At 42.2% G+C, this 19,496-nt stretch overlaps 1 protein-coding gene across 5 annotated transcripts in view; it reads right to left on the bottom strand.

Annotated features, from left to right (window-relative positions):
- kynu (kynureninase) overlaps window positions 1–19,496 on the bottom strand; it is a 253,690-nt gene that overhangs the window by 166,778 nt on the left and 67,416 nt on the right. For all 5 annotated transcript variants that reach the window (XM_033024701.1, XM_033024698.1, XM_033024703.1 and 2 more), the window contains exon 2: window positions 15,055–15,233. In XM_033024701.1, the coding sequence (XP_032880592.1) occupies window positions 15,055–15,223 (169 nt within the window). In that variant the 5' untranslated portion in view covers window positions 15,224–15,233. The remainder of the gene's footprint in view (window positions 1–15,054; window positions 15,234–19,496) is intronic.

The raw sequence follows: 19,496 nt of genomic DNA, 5'->3' as shown, positions 1-19,496 counted from the left end.
TTGATTAATAGATTATTTATTGTTGATGAAAGGTATACATCCAACCTTCTTCCGACTAGTACACTACAATCTTTAAACTCCAGCATATCGCTTTAAAGGTTAGAAACCTCCTCGTGTCTCCGTTACACTTTGCATGGTCAAAGGATATGCCTTCCTCATGCTGGTCCAAAATTAAACTAAAAACTAAGCTTCTGCGCAAGAAACTTAGCTCCAAGCACACCCTAAAATACGTCATAAATCCAAACCACGTGTAGTCTAAAATTTAAAGTGTATCTGTGTATGATTACGCAGTCATAGGTATAGAGATAGCAGAGCAGGAGACTAAGCGCCTGCATTGGAAGTTATTGAAGAGGAACAGTTGTTGCCAATTCATATTGATTGTAGTTTGATTGTAGTTTGCAAATGAGAAAGGTGAGGATCCAGTTACATTGGGATGAGCAGAAAGAAGTTTGGAGGGGATGATGGAGGGATTGAACTCTGAGCTGTAATCATAAAATCATAAGATCATAAGTGATAGTAGAATTAGGTCATTTGGCCCATCAAGTCTACTCCGCCATTCAATTATGTCTGATCTATCTCTCCCTCCTAACCCAATTATCCTAGCTTCTCCCCAATGACAGCCATACTAATCAAGAATCTATCTATCTCTGCCTTAGACATATCTACTGACTTTGACTCCACAGCCTTCTGTGGCAAAGAATTCCACAGATTCACCACCAATCAACAAATAGCCTGGCGATGGCTCTTACTGTCCAAGTGGTCCAGTGCAGAGTGGATTTTTTTTGTACACAATCCAATTATAATACTTTAAATTTTACACAACTCCAAAAGCAAACTGAAGCAAAACAGTTAACTTAACTGATGGAGACAAAGATTTCACAACATGACACTGACACACTGACAACCTCATTCAAATGACTGTTCTACATTTATCAGGAATGACAGCCACAAGTATTTAATCCAAGCACCATGACAACTCAGTCAGGTCTCTGTATTTATACAGCATAGCTGTAGCTGCTGTTTGCAAGGGGTCTTTTTCACACCTCCTGGTGTTTACAACCCCCCTGGAAAAGCAAAGACCAAATTTATTATCCTTTCTCAATCCATAATGAAGATCAGATAACAGTTCACAGCATGAGTTTATCCTGGGATTACTCTTTGCCTGCATATTTCATTACACAGTGGGTTCATTTATCGACCCACTGAGGAATTTTAACTGGGAAGGTATTCCTATTGAATGGAAAATGATAATAAGCTTCTGCATTTTTGGCTTATATTTCAGTTTCCATCCAGAGAGAATAGTTCACTTTACATTGGTGAGCTGAGCATATTGAAAGAGGGCTAATCAGTTACATGTGGTGAGAACCGAGACCAGGAGAGTGGGAAGTATTTGTCTGGGAACGGATAGTAGTGTAGGTTGGAGTGAGTATCAAAGCTGCCTGATGTACAGAAATCGTGACTAAGGTAATTGGAATTCTTCAGACTTGATTCCCTGTCAGCCAGACAGTCGTTCGTCTAAAATTGATGGTATGTAGCTGTTAGCCTGTGTTCATATGGTTAAAATGGAAAAACCTAAGGCTTGAGGATGGGAAATAATTTTACTATGTTTTAAGTGGGAAAGCAAGCTGACGTGAAGGTCTTCTCTTTGTGACACAGAACTTGGGGTGCAGATCCATACAATTCTCAAATTGGTGACACAGCTCATTAGGATAGTGGAAAAGGTTTTTGGTATTCTTGCCTTCACAAGCCAAGGCATTGAGTATAAGAGTTGAGGCATCACGTTTCAGTTATACAAGACATTGGTTAAACCTCACTTAAGAATATTATGTCTGGTCAGTGGACAGTTCTGTGCGGTCAGGACATTACATTAAATATGTGGTGACAATCGAGAGAATGCTGAAGAGATTCACCAGGAATGGAGAGCTGTCGTTATAAGGTGTGATTTGTTAGACTGGGTTTATTCTCACTTCAACATAGGAGGCTGAGCTAAATAGATTGGACAGATAGTCAGAGTCCTTTTCCCAAGGAAAAAATGAGTACAGAACCAGGTGGCACAAAGTTAAGGTGAGAGGGGAGAAATTTAAAGGTAATCTGAGGGATTTGTTTAGAGAATGGTGAATGTTTCGAATAAGCTCCCAATTGGAGGCAGATGAAATTACAGAAGACATTTGGATCTGTTCTTTGATAGGAAGTATGTAAAAGCAAATATGATTTGTGGTCAGGTATCACAGTTGGCATGGGTGAGATGTAATAGGCTTCTGCGATTCCATGATTCAATGTCGCCACAATGAACAATTTAACACCAACCTTGGTTGTTCTTCAGTGTAGCAAGTTAGCCACACAATTAATTTAAGGTTACTATTAAATAATTGCAGGACCTTGATATGGTCACCCATTAACCTAGATCCTTGTCATTTTATGTACCTATAATCCCTTAGATCTTATAATGAGGCAGGTACACAGATTTGATGAGTGAACATTACAATTCCAACACAATAAGGCTGCACTGCATGTTGCCCTATTTAATCCAATAACATATGACACAGCACAGGAAAATGAAACCTTTTCTAAAATGCATTCCCAGATTGATAATGCTAGAAATGACAACCAATAACAAAAAAAACATGGTTTCTTTCATCCAGCAGCCAGTATCAAGCACATCCTGAAGAACACTGCAGAATCAATGACCCACGATGTATGAGTTATTACAGCATCCCGAAACCCAGGTGTACTTGCTGAGTATGTTAATTTCAGAATTTTATTTGCGCCATTTCTTGCTCTGTGGGAGGATTTCATCTGCTGCTGCACGAATATGTTCCCTTTGAAAGCTGTTCAGCTCTGTGATTTGAGATGCAGACAAAATAATAATGTTGTTGGGACTTTTGGCAGCCAATTGCAAGAAGAGAGGCCACAGTATTGATATGGTTTTCTTTCTTTAAATGTTAAAACATTTGGTTCTATGAAAAGCTGAGATGCAGAACAATCTCTGGCACAACCAAGACCCATAAAGTTTGTCATTCATTATTGCCAGTTTTAGATGTGGTTTCAGTTTTTTTTTCAAAAGACTCTGATGTGTAACAACAATCTAGATCCACCAATACCTAAGAAAACAAACTTCCTTTTTAGGCAGTAAATGAGCGGCATTGTATTCAGCAGAGTAGCTTTAGTTTGGCCGATTCCTCATGGTCACAGAAACATAGATGCAAGACATCTGGCTACATTTCTGATCTTTTTTTGTTATTGTTAATAGTAGTCAATTTCTGTAAGATTCTGCTCACTTTGCATCAAAGATCCTCCTGTAAGATTCTGCTCACTTTGCATCAAAGATCCTCCTCTAAGATTCTGCTCACTTTGCATCAAAGATCCTCCTCTAAGATTCTGCTCACTTTGCATCAAAGATCCTCCTCTAAGATTCTGCTCACTTTGCATCAAAGATCCTCCTCTAAGATTCTGCTCACTTTGCATCAAAGATCCTCCTCTAAGATTCTGCTCACTTTGCATCAAAGATACTCCTCTAAGATTCTGCTCACTTTGCATCAAAGATCCTCCTGTAAGATTCTGCTCCCTTTGCATCAAAGATCCTTCTCTAAGATTCTGCTCACTTTGCATCAAAGATCCTCCTCTAAGATTCTGCTCACTTTGCATCAAAGATCCTCCTGTAAGATTCTGCTCACTTTGCATCAAAGATCCTCCTCTAAGATTCTGCTCCCTTTGCATCAAAGATCCTCCTCTAAGATTCTGCTCACTTTGCATCAAAGATCCTCCTCTATAATCTTTGCTTTGCATTGTCAGAACAGCTTGCAATAGTCTCCCTATGTATGCATTCAGCTTTGGCAACAATGCAGGAAAGGCGTTACACCCTGCTTGATATTTTCTTTTAATAACTTCACAGGGACTGAGCAAAAGGCACTATTCATCCGGACCACTCTGCAGTTTTTCCCAGGATAAATGATTTCCCCCTTCCGTTGCCATTGCTTTTTCATTTGGAGAGATGGTTACTGCTTTGTCCTTTGTTTTTATGTTTTGCCTGAATTTGCTCTTGTACATATTCTGATATACAGTAAAATTCCTGATATACCCTAGTAAGCGGTGTTAGTATCACTGATATACACAAATGAAAATAAAACATATGGCTACGAGGAGCAATGCTATTGGGCGGCGCGACCAATGTCGCAGCGGCCTCTGCAGTCTGTCTGGTTTTTTTAAAAATTATTTTTTGTTTTTTTTTGTCCCATTGAGGGTATAGTTTGTAGTGGGCTTTTAAATGTGTATGTGTGGGGGGTGGGGGGTGGGTGGGGGAAACGTTTAAATCTCTTCCCTGCACGGAGACCCGACCTTTTCCCTGTCGGGTCTCCATTGTCGTTGGGGCCTAGCACCGTGGAGCGGCCTTCAACCGGAACGACCTGGAGGCTCAAGTTACGGAGCTTGCGTAGCTGCGGAGCTGCGGACTTACCATCGTGGAGCTGGCCAGCTTCAGAGCTTGGAGAGCTGCGGTGGCGCGCGGCTGCAACCCGACTCCGGTGGATGGTGACACCGGGAGCCCGCGGGTCCCTGCTGGGAGACTGCTTTGCGGGGCACCGGCAACGGCGACTTCTCCCGCCCGAATTGCAGGGTTGAGAGTGACCTGAAGCAAGGCCTTACATCGCCCGGCGTTGCTTTAAATTGCCGCGGACTTGCTAGCGCCCACCGGGGGCTCCAACATCAAGACCCGGAGCAGGGTCTTACATCGCCCGGCGTGGCTTTAAATGGCCGCGGACTTGCTAGCGCCCGCCGGGGGCCTTGACTCTGACATCGGGAGAAGAATGGAGAGCAGGGGAGAGACAAGACTTTGCATTCCATCACAGTGAGGAGGAGATTCACTGTGATGGATGTTTATGTAAATTGTGTTGGTGTGTGTCTTGGTTCCTTTCTTGTATGGCTGCAGAAACCAAATTTTGTTTAAACCTCATGTGAGGTTCAAATGACAAATAAATGGTATTGTATTATATATTATTGTATCTCTCAATGCATTACTTAATACTCTTTTCTCCTTAATGGAACACTTTGAGCCATTTTCATGAGAGTAAGAAGCACAGCATGAATTCAATGCTGTTGCCATGAATTACACCATCAAGCTAAGAGAAAGATCATCAGTAAAGGATCAGTAGGAGCACAGTGTTAAAGCATATTGAAAGAAATTGGATAACATTTACCCAGCAGGTTGTGAAACAAAAGCCAGCAGCACATTTACAGTATCTGCAATGATTTTGTTTGCAACCATAGGAATTGAAAACATCTGGATACCAGATCCTGCTAATAATACAATTAATGGAGTAGCTAATAAATAGACATGGTAATACATGTGTCTGAAGAAGGGTTTCGGCCCGAAACGTCACTTATTTCCTTCGCTCAATAGATGCTGCTGCACCCGCTGAGTTTCTCCAGCTTTTTTGTGTACCTATGGTAATACATCTGTTTGACAGATCTTGAGTATAAGAGCAGGGAGGTTCTACTGCAGTTGTACAGGGTCTAGGTGAGACCACACCTGGAGTATTGCGTACAGTTTTGGTCTCCCAATCTGAGGAAAGACATTCTTGCCATAGAGGGAGTACAGAGAAGGTTCACCAGACTGATTCCTGGGATGGCAGGACTTTCATATGAAGAAAGACTGGATAGACTCGGCTTGTACACGCTAGAATTCAGAAGATTGAGGGGGGATCTTATAGAAATGTACAAAATTCTTAAGGGGTTGGACAGGCTAGATGCAGGAAGATTATTCCCGATGTTTTGGGAAGTCCAGAACTAGGGGTCACAGTTTAAGGATAAGAGGGATGTCATTTAGGACCGAGATGAGAAAATCATTTTTTACACAGAGAGTGGTGAATCTGGGGAATTCTCTGCCACAGAAGGTAGTTGAGGCCAGTTCATTGGCTATATTTAAGAGGGAGATAGATGTGGCCCTTGTGGCTAAAGGGATCAGGGGGTATAGAGAGAAGGCAGGTACAGGATACTGAGTTGGATGATCAGCCATGATCATATCGAATGGTGGTGCAGGCTCGAAGTGCCGAATGGCCTACTCCTGCACCTATTTTCTATGTTTCTATGTTTCTATCTCCATTGTGTGCACTGATCGCCACCTCTGAACTTCATGCTCATGGACATCAGTTAAACCAAATTTCAGGCAACTGAATCATGTTACCTCAACCAGAGAGCAGTGTTGACCTCATTGGTGATCCTCGGACTGTCATTGATCAGACTTTACTGGCTTTACATTGCACTAAACGTTATTCCCTTATCATGTATGACTGTGCACTATAAATGGCTCAATAGTCAACATGGATTGTCTTACCGCTCACTGGATAGCATGCAGCAAAAGCTTTTCATTGTGTCATATACCCGTGACAATAAACTATACTAAACTAAATTTTCTAGGTGGAGTTCTATGTAAATATCCAATGTACTATTAATTTAGCAAATACAACAGTGGACAAACCTACTTCTCATGACAGGTAGGAGAACATGTAATTTACCTTTTGGCTCACAGTTTCAGGCACTCTGACATAGTGGGAGTAGTGTGATTTCCACTACCCCCTTCAAGTCTGCTGTAGTAAGAATAGGCAGTTTGTACCTGGCAGTGCAAATTAAAGGGGCCCACAAAAGAATTCCAGGCAACCTTTGTGGTTTGGAACACATTAATAAAGCAGAATCATATTTATAAAGGGCTATCCCACTTGGGCGACCTAATCCGCGAGTCAATGAGAGCGTCTTCGACCTTCAAGCTCGAGGGCACTCGCCTGGAAAGCCTCGAGCTGGATCGACTGTCCACGTGGAAACCACGAGCTGGATCGACCGACCGCACACACAAACACATCGCAAAGGCAGGGGCCAGGGAAAGCGGGGGAGCGTGTCTGAAATTCACACCCGCGATGAAGAAGAAGGTACAACGGCTGCACATTATGGTAAGTCCTTTAGAGAGCGCGGAGTGGGGGGGGGGGAGGAGAGAGAAGGGGAGAGAAGGGGAGAGGAGAGAAAAGGAGAGAAAAGGAGAGAAAAGGAGAGAAAAGGAGAGAAAAGGAGAGAAAAGGAGAGAAAAGGAGAGAAAAGGAGAGAGAAGGGGAGGGAATGGGAGAGAAGGGGCGAGAAGGGGCGAGAATGGAGGGAAAAGGGGATAGAAGGGGAGAGAAGGGGAGGGAAGTGCGGGGAGAAGGGGGGGAGAAGAAGTTTAATAACGTTTAGCGGTCATTTTACCTACGGGTAGATCTTCCTTGGTCCTGAAAACTGCAATGAGCCAATCAAAATGCCCGGTCAGCGAAGGAGATTGCCTACGGCTGCCCTCGACTGCCTATAACTACATAGCGACCCCACTCCACTGCACTACGAGTTAAAAAGACCCATGCCGGACTAATTTTACTCACGTAAATTTTTTCACCAGGCTGCAGGTTTGAAGGTCCAAGACACTCTTCTAAACTCGCAGATTAGGTTGCTCAAGTGGGACAGCCCCTTAAGGGTGGCAAAACATTTCACAGGCGTGCAAGTCTGATAGAGCTAAAGCAGGAAGTTTTCAATGAGTGGCGAAAAGCTTAGTCAAAGGGAATGAGGTAAAACGACTATGTCACAGAATTAATTATCTTTTGGTAGCATTCAATATGTACATGACTGCAATGGAATGGATTTCAGAGATAAAGTACAAAGCTCCAACTTAACTATAAATTTTGTAGAGCTACAAGCCTATAGATTTTGTACTGTTACATTTAAGGGATGATTTTTTCCAAGCACTTGAGTAATATAAGAGAGAGGTTCAGTAAGTCAAGGCACAGATGATCATTGCCTGCTGTAAGTGAGTGGATGTTGCAAAGCACATTTGCTCAGATAGAGGAAGATAAAAATCCTCAGAGTATTGCAGTGAAGATAACAACATTAAGGAAGGGCATGTCATGATGAATTCTGGGTATGAACTTTAGATTGGAACTTTAAGTGTAAAAATCAAGAAATGGATAATCCATTCGGCAGTAACAAGGGTGTAATTGGTGAGAGTCAGGAAGTGGATGTGAAACAAAGTTGAATAAAGGTGGAGGATGGAGGATCTGTCAGAAAAATTTTGGATTCGTTGGACTTCCTTTCTCTCTCGTTCTCTCTCCATCTCTTTACTAATACTTATTTTTTCACTCACCACCAACTGAACCAATTGTCTATTGTCAGCTGAAAAAGGCACAACAAAGCAAATATATATATACTCTCACTTGAGAGCAACTTGTTGCTTAGAATTCACAAGAGGTACACAAAATATTCTCCTTAACTTTGCGAGGTGCTTTTTTTGTTAAATCTGCAGCTCAGGACACATTATCCCCTGAGTGCAATTTTAACTCATCCCTCAAGGGCGGCACAGTGACACGGCATAGAGTTGCTGCCTCACAGCGCTTGCAGCACCAGAGACCTGGGTTTGATCTCGACTACAGGTTCTGTCTGTATGGAGTTTGTATGTTCTCCCTGTGACCGAGTGTGTTTTCTCCAAGATCTTCAGTTTCCTCCTGCAGTCCATAGATGTACAGGGTTGTAGGTTGATTGCCTAGGTATAAATGCAAAAATTGTCCCGAGTGTGTGTCAGATAGTGTTAATATGCATGGATCACTGGTCGGTGCAAACTCGGTAGGCCGAAAGGTCTGGTTCCATGCTGTATCTCTAAACTAAACTAAATTAATCCCACTTTCTCATCCACTCCCTACACACTAGAGGCAATTTACAGAGCTAATTAACAAACAAACCCACACGTCTTTGGGATGTGGGAGGATACCAGAGCACCAAAAGGAAATCTACACGGTCACAGGGAGGATGTGCAAAGTCGACACAGACAACGTCTGAGGTCAGGATCGAACCTGGGTCTCAGGTGCTGCAAAGTAGTAGCTTTACTAGCGCACCACTGTGCTGTTCCTATTGTGTGACAGACTATTATATGATAGACTAAAATAATCTGGGGCCTTGATAATTTGCCTAATTTGCCTCATTCCTTAATTATTATGGTAGTGTAGTTCCAATCTTTTAATATTTTGGTGTATATTGAAAGAATGCATGTTCTTTTAGAAATTATTCAATTTTCTGTGTAGATTGAGTATCTTTCACCGGTGGGCCCAAAGGCATGCTTCTACGCTGTATCTAAAATAAACTCAACAAAGCACCACTCCTCACATTTGAGTAATGATTAACCTTTTTTTCTCAGACACATGCAGCCCTTTCCTCCAAGTTGACCTTCCCAGTCTTTCCTAATTCTTCCTACTCAGATTTGCAAAAGCAAGCCAATGGTCGACTATCCAATTATAAGCCACTTCATATAATCCATGGCCAGAGTGAGGCCCACCGTAAATTGGATGAGCAGCACCTCATATTTCGCTTGGGTAGTTTACACCCCAGCAGTATGAACATTGACTTCTCCAATTTCAGGTAGTCTCTGCTTTCTCTTTCTGATTCCTGGGATGTCAGGACTTTCATATGAAGAAAGACTGGATAAACTCGGCTTGTACTCGCTAGAATTTAGAAGATTGAGGGGGGATTTTATAGAAAGTTACAAAATTCTTAAGGGGTTGGACAGGCTAGATGCAGGAAGATTGTTCCCGATGTTGGGGAAGTCCAGAACAAGGGGTCACAGTTTAAGGATAAAGGGGAAATCTTTTAGGACTGAGATGAGAAAACTTTTTTTACACAGAGAGTGGTGAATCTCTGGAATTCTCTGCCACAGAATGTAGTTGAGACCAGTTCATTGGCTATATTTAAGAGGGAGTTAGATGTGGCCCTTGTGGCTAAAGGGATCAGGGGGTATGTAGGAGAAAGCAGGTACAGGATACTGAGTTGGATGATCAGCCATGATCATATTGAATGGCGGTGCAGGCTCGAAGGGCAGAATGGCCTACTCCTGCACCTATGTTCTATGTTTCTATGTTTCTATGTTTCTATGTCCCTTTTAAATCTTTTGCATTAAATTCATGTCCCTACTCTGAGAAAAATGCTGTCCTTCCAGCTTCTCTACACCCTACATGATTTTATAAACATCTATCAGACCATCTCTCAGTCTCATATATTCCAGAGAGAAAATTGCCAGCATATCCAATTTCTCCTCATCACCCAAGCTCTGAAGTCCCAGTGAATCTATTTACCCCTTTCCATCATAATTAAATATTTCCGATAGTTGGGTAACCAGACTGCACACAGTACTTCAAAATGTGTCCTACCAACAATTTGTACAGTTGCAACATGAATTTACAACTCCTATATTGAGTGCCCTGAACAATGAATGCAAGCATGTCAAATACCGTCTTCACCATCCTGTCTAAAGGGGCTGTCCCACTGCGGTGACCTAATTGGCAAGTTTAGAAGAGTTTAGGAGATTTTGAAAAAGTGTCATGTTGAACACCTCCTTCGACTATGTAGAAGACCTCCTTCGACCTCCTTCGACTGTTGAAGACTAGCTTCGACTAGTTTCATGAAAATTGGCCAGCGAATAGTAGAGAGTGAAGACGACCTCCTTCGATCTCCTTCGACCTCCCTTCGACTATGTTGAAGACTATCTATGACAACCTTCGACTACCTTCAATCACCTATGAATAACATGCTGACCTACTACGACCTATTTCGACTATACCTATGAGTTAAAAAAAAGTATCGATTTTTTCCACGGCAACCTTTTTTTACTCGCGGGCATTTTTCAGCATGTTGAAAAATACGTTGCGACCTAGCTGAGGCCTCGTGTACGCGGGGACTACTCTCGAGCATGAAGGAGAGTTAGAAAGACCTCCTTGGACCTCGTGTCGACCACGCTGAGAATATGAGTATAGGGCAAACTCTTCTAAACTCACCAATTAGTTCGCCACAGTGGGACAGCCCCTTAACTGTGTTGCTATTTTCACGGAACTAAGTACCTGTGAGGTTTCTGTTCTACAAAATTCCTTTGGATCCTGACATTTATTGGCAAATTTCATCTGTTGTTCCTTTTCCCACTGACCCAGTTAATCTAGATCCTATTGTACCCTGAAGTGTGTATTCACAAAAGCCACTCTAATATTTTATTTTCCAATTCTACAGATTTAAAGTACTTTAAAATATTTTTCAAATAATTTTACGTAACTGCAATCTTACGTTCAATGTGCACATATACCACACAGAAATCACAAAACGGTGAGTTCTTTAACCATGGCAAAAATTGTATTTCAAATCAGAAGCATTAGAATCTATGTCCCATATTGGCACTCAAAAACATGAACACACTCAGTGCACTTAATCTCTCTAATGCTGATAAAATGAGTCACAACTAAATGTAACATTAAAATGATTCAGAAACGACCAACCTACACTTTTCACAACTTATTGTCAATAAAGCAAAGAAACTCATTAGGCGTAGAGGAAAATCACTGTTCAATATTTTGTAATTGCTATACAGCAATGACCTTGTAGCAGAATAACAGAAATAGGAGACTTTATAACAGTACGTAAGAATACACTTGTTTGTTCACAAAAGATTTTGGAAGATGCTTCATTTCATGCTGCATTCAGAAGGATTTCTATTCACCTCCGAATTTTATTATAGGCAATCATGTTTGGTTACGTGATCAGTGAACCTACAGATGAATTCCCGTGATCTGCATCATTGCTCTACTTCTTGCCAATCCAAAGTGATGGAATTCTGCACTGTGGGAAATTGGAGACGAGGGGTGTGGTGATAAACCTCCTTCCATCAGCAACAATCAAGCCAGTCAATTCTGTGCATGTTCTCAAGGTCAGGCAATTTATTCTACCATTGTGGTCTAGGAGATGAGGCTTGGCCAAAAATAATGTAAAACATTAGTCAATGTTTTTCAGACCGAGCAGCCATTTTTCAAACTCAACCGTTGAAAGATACTCAATCGACATTGAAAATTTAATATTTTCTAAGAAGCACATGCATTTATTCAAAATATGGTATACCAAAATATTACAAGAATTAAAAAAATCAGAATGAAGGAATGAGGAAAATTATCAAGGGCCCAGTTTCATATAGTCTATCACATAATAGACTGTCATATAATAGGAACAGCACAGTGATGCAGCTAGTAGAGCTATTGCTTTGCAGTACCGGAGACCCAGTTTCGATCCTGAGCTCGGGTGCTGTCTGTGTGGACTTTGCACATCCTCCAAGTGACCATGTAGATTCCCTTTTGGTGTTCTGGTTTCCTCCCACATCCCAAAGACGTGTGGGTCTGTAGGTTAATTAGCTCTGTAAATTGCCTCTGGTGTGTAGGGAGTGGATGATAAAGTGGGATTAGATTTGTTTAGTTTAATTTAGAGATACAGCACGGAAACAGGTCCTTCAGCCATCGAATCCGCACCGACCAGTGATCCCTGCACATCAAAGGGGCTGTCCCACTGCGGCGACCTAGTCAGTGAGTTAAGAAGAGTGTCTTCGACCTTCAAGCTCAAGGGCACTCGCCTGGAAAACCTCAAACTGGATCGACCGTCCGCGTTGAAACCGTGAGCTGGATCGACATACCACACACACACACGCGCACACACACACACACACACAAACACATCGCAAAGGCGTGGGCCAGGTAAAGCAGGGGAGCGCTGTCTGAAATTCACAGCCGCGATGAAGAGGAAGGTAAAAGACGGCTGCACATTGTATGGTAAGTCCTTTAGAGAGCATGGGGGGGGGGGGGAGGGGGGAGAGAGAAGGGGAGAGAAGGGGAATGAAGGGGAGAGAAGGGGGGAGAAGGAGTGGGGACACTTTTAAGAAGTAATATAAAGTTTAGCAGGCATTTTACCTATCAGTCGGTTTTCCTTGGTCCTGAAGACCCCAATGAGCCAATCAAAATGCCCGGTCAGCAAAGGAGATTGCCTACGGATGTCCTCGACTGCCTGCAACTAAATAGCGACCCCACTCCACTGCACTACGAATTAAAAAGAACCATGCCGACCAAATTTTACTTGCGGAATATTTTTCAACATGCTGAAAAGATTTCCGCGACCTAGCTGAGGCTGCGAGTATCCGGGAGCTTCCCTCGAGCATGAAGGAGAGTTCCATTGACCTCATAGGACCTCCCAGGACCACGTGTCGTCCATGCTGCGAGTTCGAGTCGAGGGCAAACTCTTCTAAATTCGCAGATTAGATCACCGCAGTGGGACAGCCCCTGAACACAATCCTACACACACTCGGGACAATTTTTACATTTATACCAAGCCAATTAACCTGCAAACCTGTACGTCTTTAGACTGCAGGAGGAAACTGAAGATCTCGGAGAAAACCCACTCGGTCACAGGGAGAACGTACAAACTCCTTACAGACAGCACCCATAGTCAGAATCGAACACGGGTCACTGGCACTGTGAGGCAGCAACTCTACCGCTGTGCCACTATGCCACACATAGAACTAGTGTGAACGGGTGATCAAAGGTCAGCGTGGACCTGGTGGACAGTAGGTCCTGTTTCCATTCTGTATTTCTGAACCAATAATCTAAAAACAATGATAATTTAGGCAGGGAATATAGTACAACTAGCACCTGTAAAAAATTAATTATTAAGCCAACACTTCCAGGTAAAATAATGAGGAAGTAGATTAGTGCCATAGATGTGTACAAATATAGGAGCTTTTCATGAGTGGTAAAAAATCACAAAAACCTTATCAAAAAACTATTCATTATTTGATAGCCCCTCCTTCCTTTCTTGTCCTCAGCCCTGTTTCCCAATGTAATAATGTTAAAACTTCAGTATTTACCTCAACTAGGAAATGTTCCAATTTGCACATTAAACTTTTCTGATCCAAGTGTATACCCTATGTTCCAGTTTCATTGGTTTATAATCTTAAACCACCACAACTTTGTACCTGCATTATTGATGGTTATGATTATTTCATGATTATAAATTATTGATTGTTTGATTATTTGTCCCAACTCAGTGAAGGCATTGATAGCATAACACTTAGACTCATGAAGTATGTCCCAAGACATAAACAAAGCAAGCAATTCAAGGACATAAATATTAAAGAAATAACCACACATATCAAAAGAGTGTATCGAGAGAGATTTCAGACAAGATTCACAAGAATGTTTCCTGGACTGGAGAACTTGATAGAATGGATGTGATGGGTCTGTTTTCCTGGAGCAAAAGAGGCTGAAGTGCCCTTATAAAGGTTTATGAAATCATGAAGGGCTAAGATAAGGTGGATTGTCACCAAAGATACGAGAGCCACTCTAGTATTCTTGATTATCACTGTGCTTTTCCTCATAATAGGGGGATCAAAAACTAGAGGGCGGAGGTTTAAAGGTGAGGGGAAATATTTAAAGGGGACCTGAGAATAAGTTTTTTCCACACGGTAAGTGAAGGGTATATGGAACGAGCTGTTGAGAAGTGGTGGCAATGAGTACAAATATGTTTAAAAGACGTTTGCACATAAATGGATAGCAAAGGTGTAGAGGGATATGGGACAAATATAGATAAGTAGAACTAGCTCTGAAAGATACCTTGGATGATTTGGGCCAAAGTGTGGTATAATTCCATGACTTTACAGACGCCTATGATTTGCATCTACATGTACTCACTGTCTCAGTACCTGATGTTCCATGATGCATTACCATACAGTATGTGCTAGGCACTGAAAATAAAACAATTTCATTCCTTTGCTTTGACATTTTAAAACAGTTCTCAACAAAAAAATGTCGCTGAGTGATTACATTAAATTATATGCTTGACACAAGACCAGCCACTGATGGTTTATAAACATTGATTTCCTTTGAAAATTCTGTGAAGATCGTGGTAATAGGATAATTATACCTAAATTTATGATTTAAAATCAGTTCTATCAGTTTTCTTTTTAATCGAAAACTTCCTCCAATAATTTTTGTTCATAAAATATATCTCCAAGAGAAGGTGCTAAAACTGATTAAAACAACATCTCTCTTGCAGCCCATGAGGAGGGCGATACAGAGGGAATAGTACTAATCAAAGGCAATAAAATATCAAGTGTGATATCATTACAAAATTACCAAATGCAATAGCAATAACACAACTTGAGAGTCTAAATTTCTAAGCAAGTCATTAGAATAGTTGTAAACTTACTGGAAGGCAAGTCTTTAATTTTGGGGATATGAAATTGATCTCTAAGATGTTGCAGTTCATCTTCTTGATCCAAATAAATTGCAAGCTTCTCATCGGTAATACTGCACCCTAAAATGGAGGCAGTATGTTCCAATATCTGTTGCGGTGAACTGCGACCACATCCATCCATGGCCAACAAGCTGCAGTAAAAAAAAAGTGAAGTTAGTGATACAATGCAAGTAGTAATTTAAATTATCTTTGCGAACAAAAGTATATGCCTCTTTTGGTCAGCATAGAGAAGATGGGCTTACAGGCCTGTTTCCTTGCTTTATGACAATGAAAGGTACCCCAAACAATAACATTTGGATAATAGCAAAGGATATAGATAACTAATCGCTGTATTTAAAAAAAATCAAAATAAATACTTTTAAAATGTTGATACATTAAATGAAAATCAAATTACTCTTATTATTATCGAAGTCTCGGGAGACGCAAGTCGGGAGCTCCAATGCTGCAGACAACCCCCCGATGCAGGAGCTGAACGCCTTGACGCGGAGGGCCCGAACGCCACCGGTTACGGGAGTTAATACCGTTCCGTCAACGGAGGGCTCGAGGCCCCCGACCAAGGAAGAACAAAGGAAGAGACTTGAACTTTATTTCACCTTCCATCACAGTGAGGAATGTGTAGGAGTCACTGTGGTGGATGTTCATGTTAAAAAAGATTTTGAATCTGTTGCTTTTAATTGTATGACTGACCTGGCCAGTGAAATTCCTCGTATATTGCAAAACATACTTGGCGAATAAAATCTGATTTGTAATCTGATTCTGATTCTGATTATTAAATATAGTTATTAGTTTAGATATACAGTGTGGAAACATGCGCTTCAGCCCAAAAAATTCCACGCCAAACAGCAATCATCCGTTCACTAGATCTATCCTACACACTTTACAGAAGCCATTTAACCTGCAAATCTGCACATCATTGGAATGTGGGAGGAAACCTGAGGACCCAGAGAAAACATACATGGTCACAGGGAAAATGTACAAACTCCATACAGACAGCACCCATAGTCAGGATCGAACCCGGCTCTCTGGCGCTATAAGGCAGTAACTCCACTGCTGCACCACTCTTCCTCCCCAATTAGATTAGATTATGCTTGATTTTACCAGAAGTTCTGTGTGGAAGCCATTCATAAATGCAACAGTTTCTCAAATGCAATTTCTTACTGAATTCCTAATTAGAAGCCTATAATAGAGCATGAGATTACTGTGATTCCCCAGCACATATCCTGGAGAATCTGCTCTCAGAACCTACTACACCGAGAATGGGTATTATTGGAGATGAGAAAGAAATGCAGGAATGATAATTGTCCATTTAATTATTTAGGATTTTAATTATTTAAATGTTTTTTTAAGTAATTTAGGTTTTTTATGTAATATTTTTAAAGATTTATTTTACTATCTTGTCATTCATTTTGTATTTAATTATTTTTCAACATCCGATATGAGTAGAAAATACTTTAGCAGCTTTGAAAGCTCGGACAACATTTTGCTGGCTTTCAGGGTTCCAAAGGATCTTGTCAGCTGTGTTTGTTCTGGCTGTTTAATATTGTTTCATTGCATTCAGCGCTTGGCTACCACTCTGCATTGCAGCCTGTACAGGTGGCAATCTACACTTCAGGAAAAATTCATGCCATTGTATTTAAGCAGGATGTGCTTTCTAATTGCTGTCACAATAATATTTTAAGTTGACATTACTGGTACCCTACTATATGGAAACAGACCTTTCCAAGGAACCCACCAAACATCAAGAAGCTGTTTACACGAATCTGTCACTAATCACAATTTATTCACACCACATTCCCATTTGCTCCCCCAGATTCTCCCATTCCCCTAAACGGTAGTGACAATTTAAGACACCCAATTAAAATACCAGTCTGCATGTCTTGGTAATGTGGGAGGAAACTATTGCATCCAGGGGAAACACAAGCAATCACAGGGAGAATTTATAAACTACGCTGATAAGGCAAGAGGTCAGGATTGAACCAAAATCACTCGAGCTATGAGGAACAAGCTCTAAGTTGCACCAGTGTACTATGAAAATGGCAATTAATGTTAAATTAACTCAAACAGCCTGCCATCTCATCATTTTAATATTTTAGTGCATTACAAATTATACTTGCCATTAACATGAAGTTATTGATGGCTAATGTCTTCTTTTCACAGACTCATCAATAAAGGCAAGACTATTAGGAGCCTGAGAGTATTTGAGAGGATGTTTCCCAGCGCGTAGAAGCACATGATAAAATAGGCCAAAGTCAGCATGGTTTTGTGAAGGGGAGATCTTGCCTGACAAATCTATCGGAATTCTTTGAGGAAGTAAATGGTAGGATAGACAAAGGAGAGTTAGTGGATGTTGTTTACCTGGATTATCAGAAGGCCTTTGATAAGGTGCCGTACATGAAGCTGCTAAACAAGATGAGAGCCCTTGGTATAGAAACATAGAAACATGGAAAATTGGTGCAGGAGTAGGCCATTCGGCCTTCGAGCATGCATCACCATTCAATATGATCATCCAACTCAGTATCCTGTACCTGCCTTCTCTCCATACCCCCTGATCCCTTTAGCCACAAGTGCCACATCTAACTCCCTCTTAAATATAGCCAATGAACTGGCCTCAATTACCTTCTGTGGCAGAGAATTCAACAGATTCACCACTCTGTGTGTGAAAAATGTTTTTCTCATCTCGGTCCTAAAATACTTCCCCCTTATCCTTAAACTGTGACCCCTTGTTCTGGACTTCCCCAACATCGGGAACAATCTTCCTGCATCTAGCCTGTCCAACCCCTTAAGAATTTTTGTAAGTTTCTATAAGAAAGTTTCTCAATATTCTAAATTATTAGAGGGAAGATATTAGAATGGATAGTTGGCTGAATAGCAGAAGGCAAAGAGTGGGAATAACGGGTCAGGCACCATCTCCAGAGAACATGGATAGATGACGTTTCGAGTCGGGACACTTCTTCAGATCATATTAAGTATGGCATCCATCAATATAAACAAGAGCCAGTCTTCAAACTATTCCTGAATGTAACCTATAAGCCCATAAATGCATTTGTTTATTTGTAAGAGGATATCAGCCTAATGGATGGAAACTGACAGAATCTCAATTGCCTGGAAGTAATCTCCTAAATAATATGTCATCCAAAAGTACTATGAACGATCAAGTTTGAGGCATTAGAACTGGGTATTAGAGGTGTGACATTCTGAGCTGATAACAGAGTTTGATTCATGGGAGGTGGTCTTGGAGCGAGGATGCTCCTCAGACTGTAGAGTATCCTGGCCAATACAACTCATCGCCTCCATGACACACTGATCAACCTATGTTTTTAATGTTTCTTTGTGTGTTTTGTGTGGGGGGTGGTGTGGGGGGGGTTAAGGGGGAAACCGTTTTGGTTGCCTCCTACACGGAGAGGCGACTTTTCCATGTCGCCTCCCCCGTGGCCTAACATCGAGGATCGGCGCGGCCTTTCCCGGAGAAGTGCCCGGGGCTTCAGCGACGGGCGCAGCGTGGACTCTCGTCATGGAGCGGTTGAGCCCCCGCCAGGGATCGCCAGAGGGGAGCGCACCGTTCGCTGGCCCGCGGCAGCCTGAAGCCGGGGTCTGCAGACCTCCAACCTGTGTGGCGTCCGCAGCCTGGGATCTCTCATTGGGGACCCCGGAGGAGAAGATGCTCTGATGGCCGGCCCGCGGCCTACTTCTACCGCGGGCGCACCGGGGACTTACCATCAGGAGCGGGGTCCCTCGCCGGGGACCCCTGGAGAGGAGCTCTGACCGCCGGCCCTGCGATCTGTGGTGCTTCTGGCTGCGGCGCGACGTGAACTTTAAATCTTCGACCGCTGGCCTGTGGCCTACATCAACCTGAAGCCGCGGTCTCCAGTGGGGAAGCGCCGATTCTGGACTTACCTGGACTTTTACCCGTCTGCACATCTGGACGCCCGCAGCGGCGGCTGCGGAGGGTTAAGGTCACGACCATGGGGGAAAATGGAGGAGGACTGGCCAATTTTGTGCCTTCCACCACAATGATGAATACTGTGGTGGATGATTGTGTTAAAATGTTTTATGTTTTTGTGTGTTCTTTTTTTCATTGTACCGCTGCTGGCAAATTCATTTCACTTGCAGTGTATGTGCAAGTGACGAATCAAACTGATATTGATGATTGATATTGAGTACCAAGATGCAGGCCAGAACGCCACAGCAGATCCCTTTTCCCTGTGGCTAACAAACTGTACAACTCCTCCCCCTTCTGTCATGGGGTAGACTAAGACTGCCCCCCCCCCCCCATGCCTCCCCAATCTTTGCACACTCCCAATCCTTTACAATCATTACTTTAATTGCATGTTTCATGTATTTTGTGTTTTTGTGTTTTTATGACTGTTGGCAGATCAATTCCAACCCCCCCCCCC

Source organism: Amblyraja radiata, chromosome 7 (genome assembly GCF_010909765.2).
Source record: "Amblyraja radiata isolate CabotCenter1 chromosome 7, sAmbRad1.1.pri, whole genome shotgun sequence".
Lineage (NCBI taxonomy): Eukaryota > Metazoa > Chordata > Chondrichthyes > Rajiformes > Rajidae > Amblyraja > Amblyraja radiata.
The sequence above is the reverse complement of the archived record's forward strand: the minus strand, read 5'-3'. Positions and strand labels throughout refer to the sequence as shown.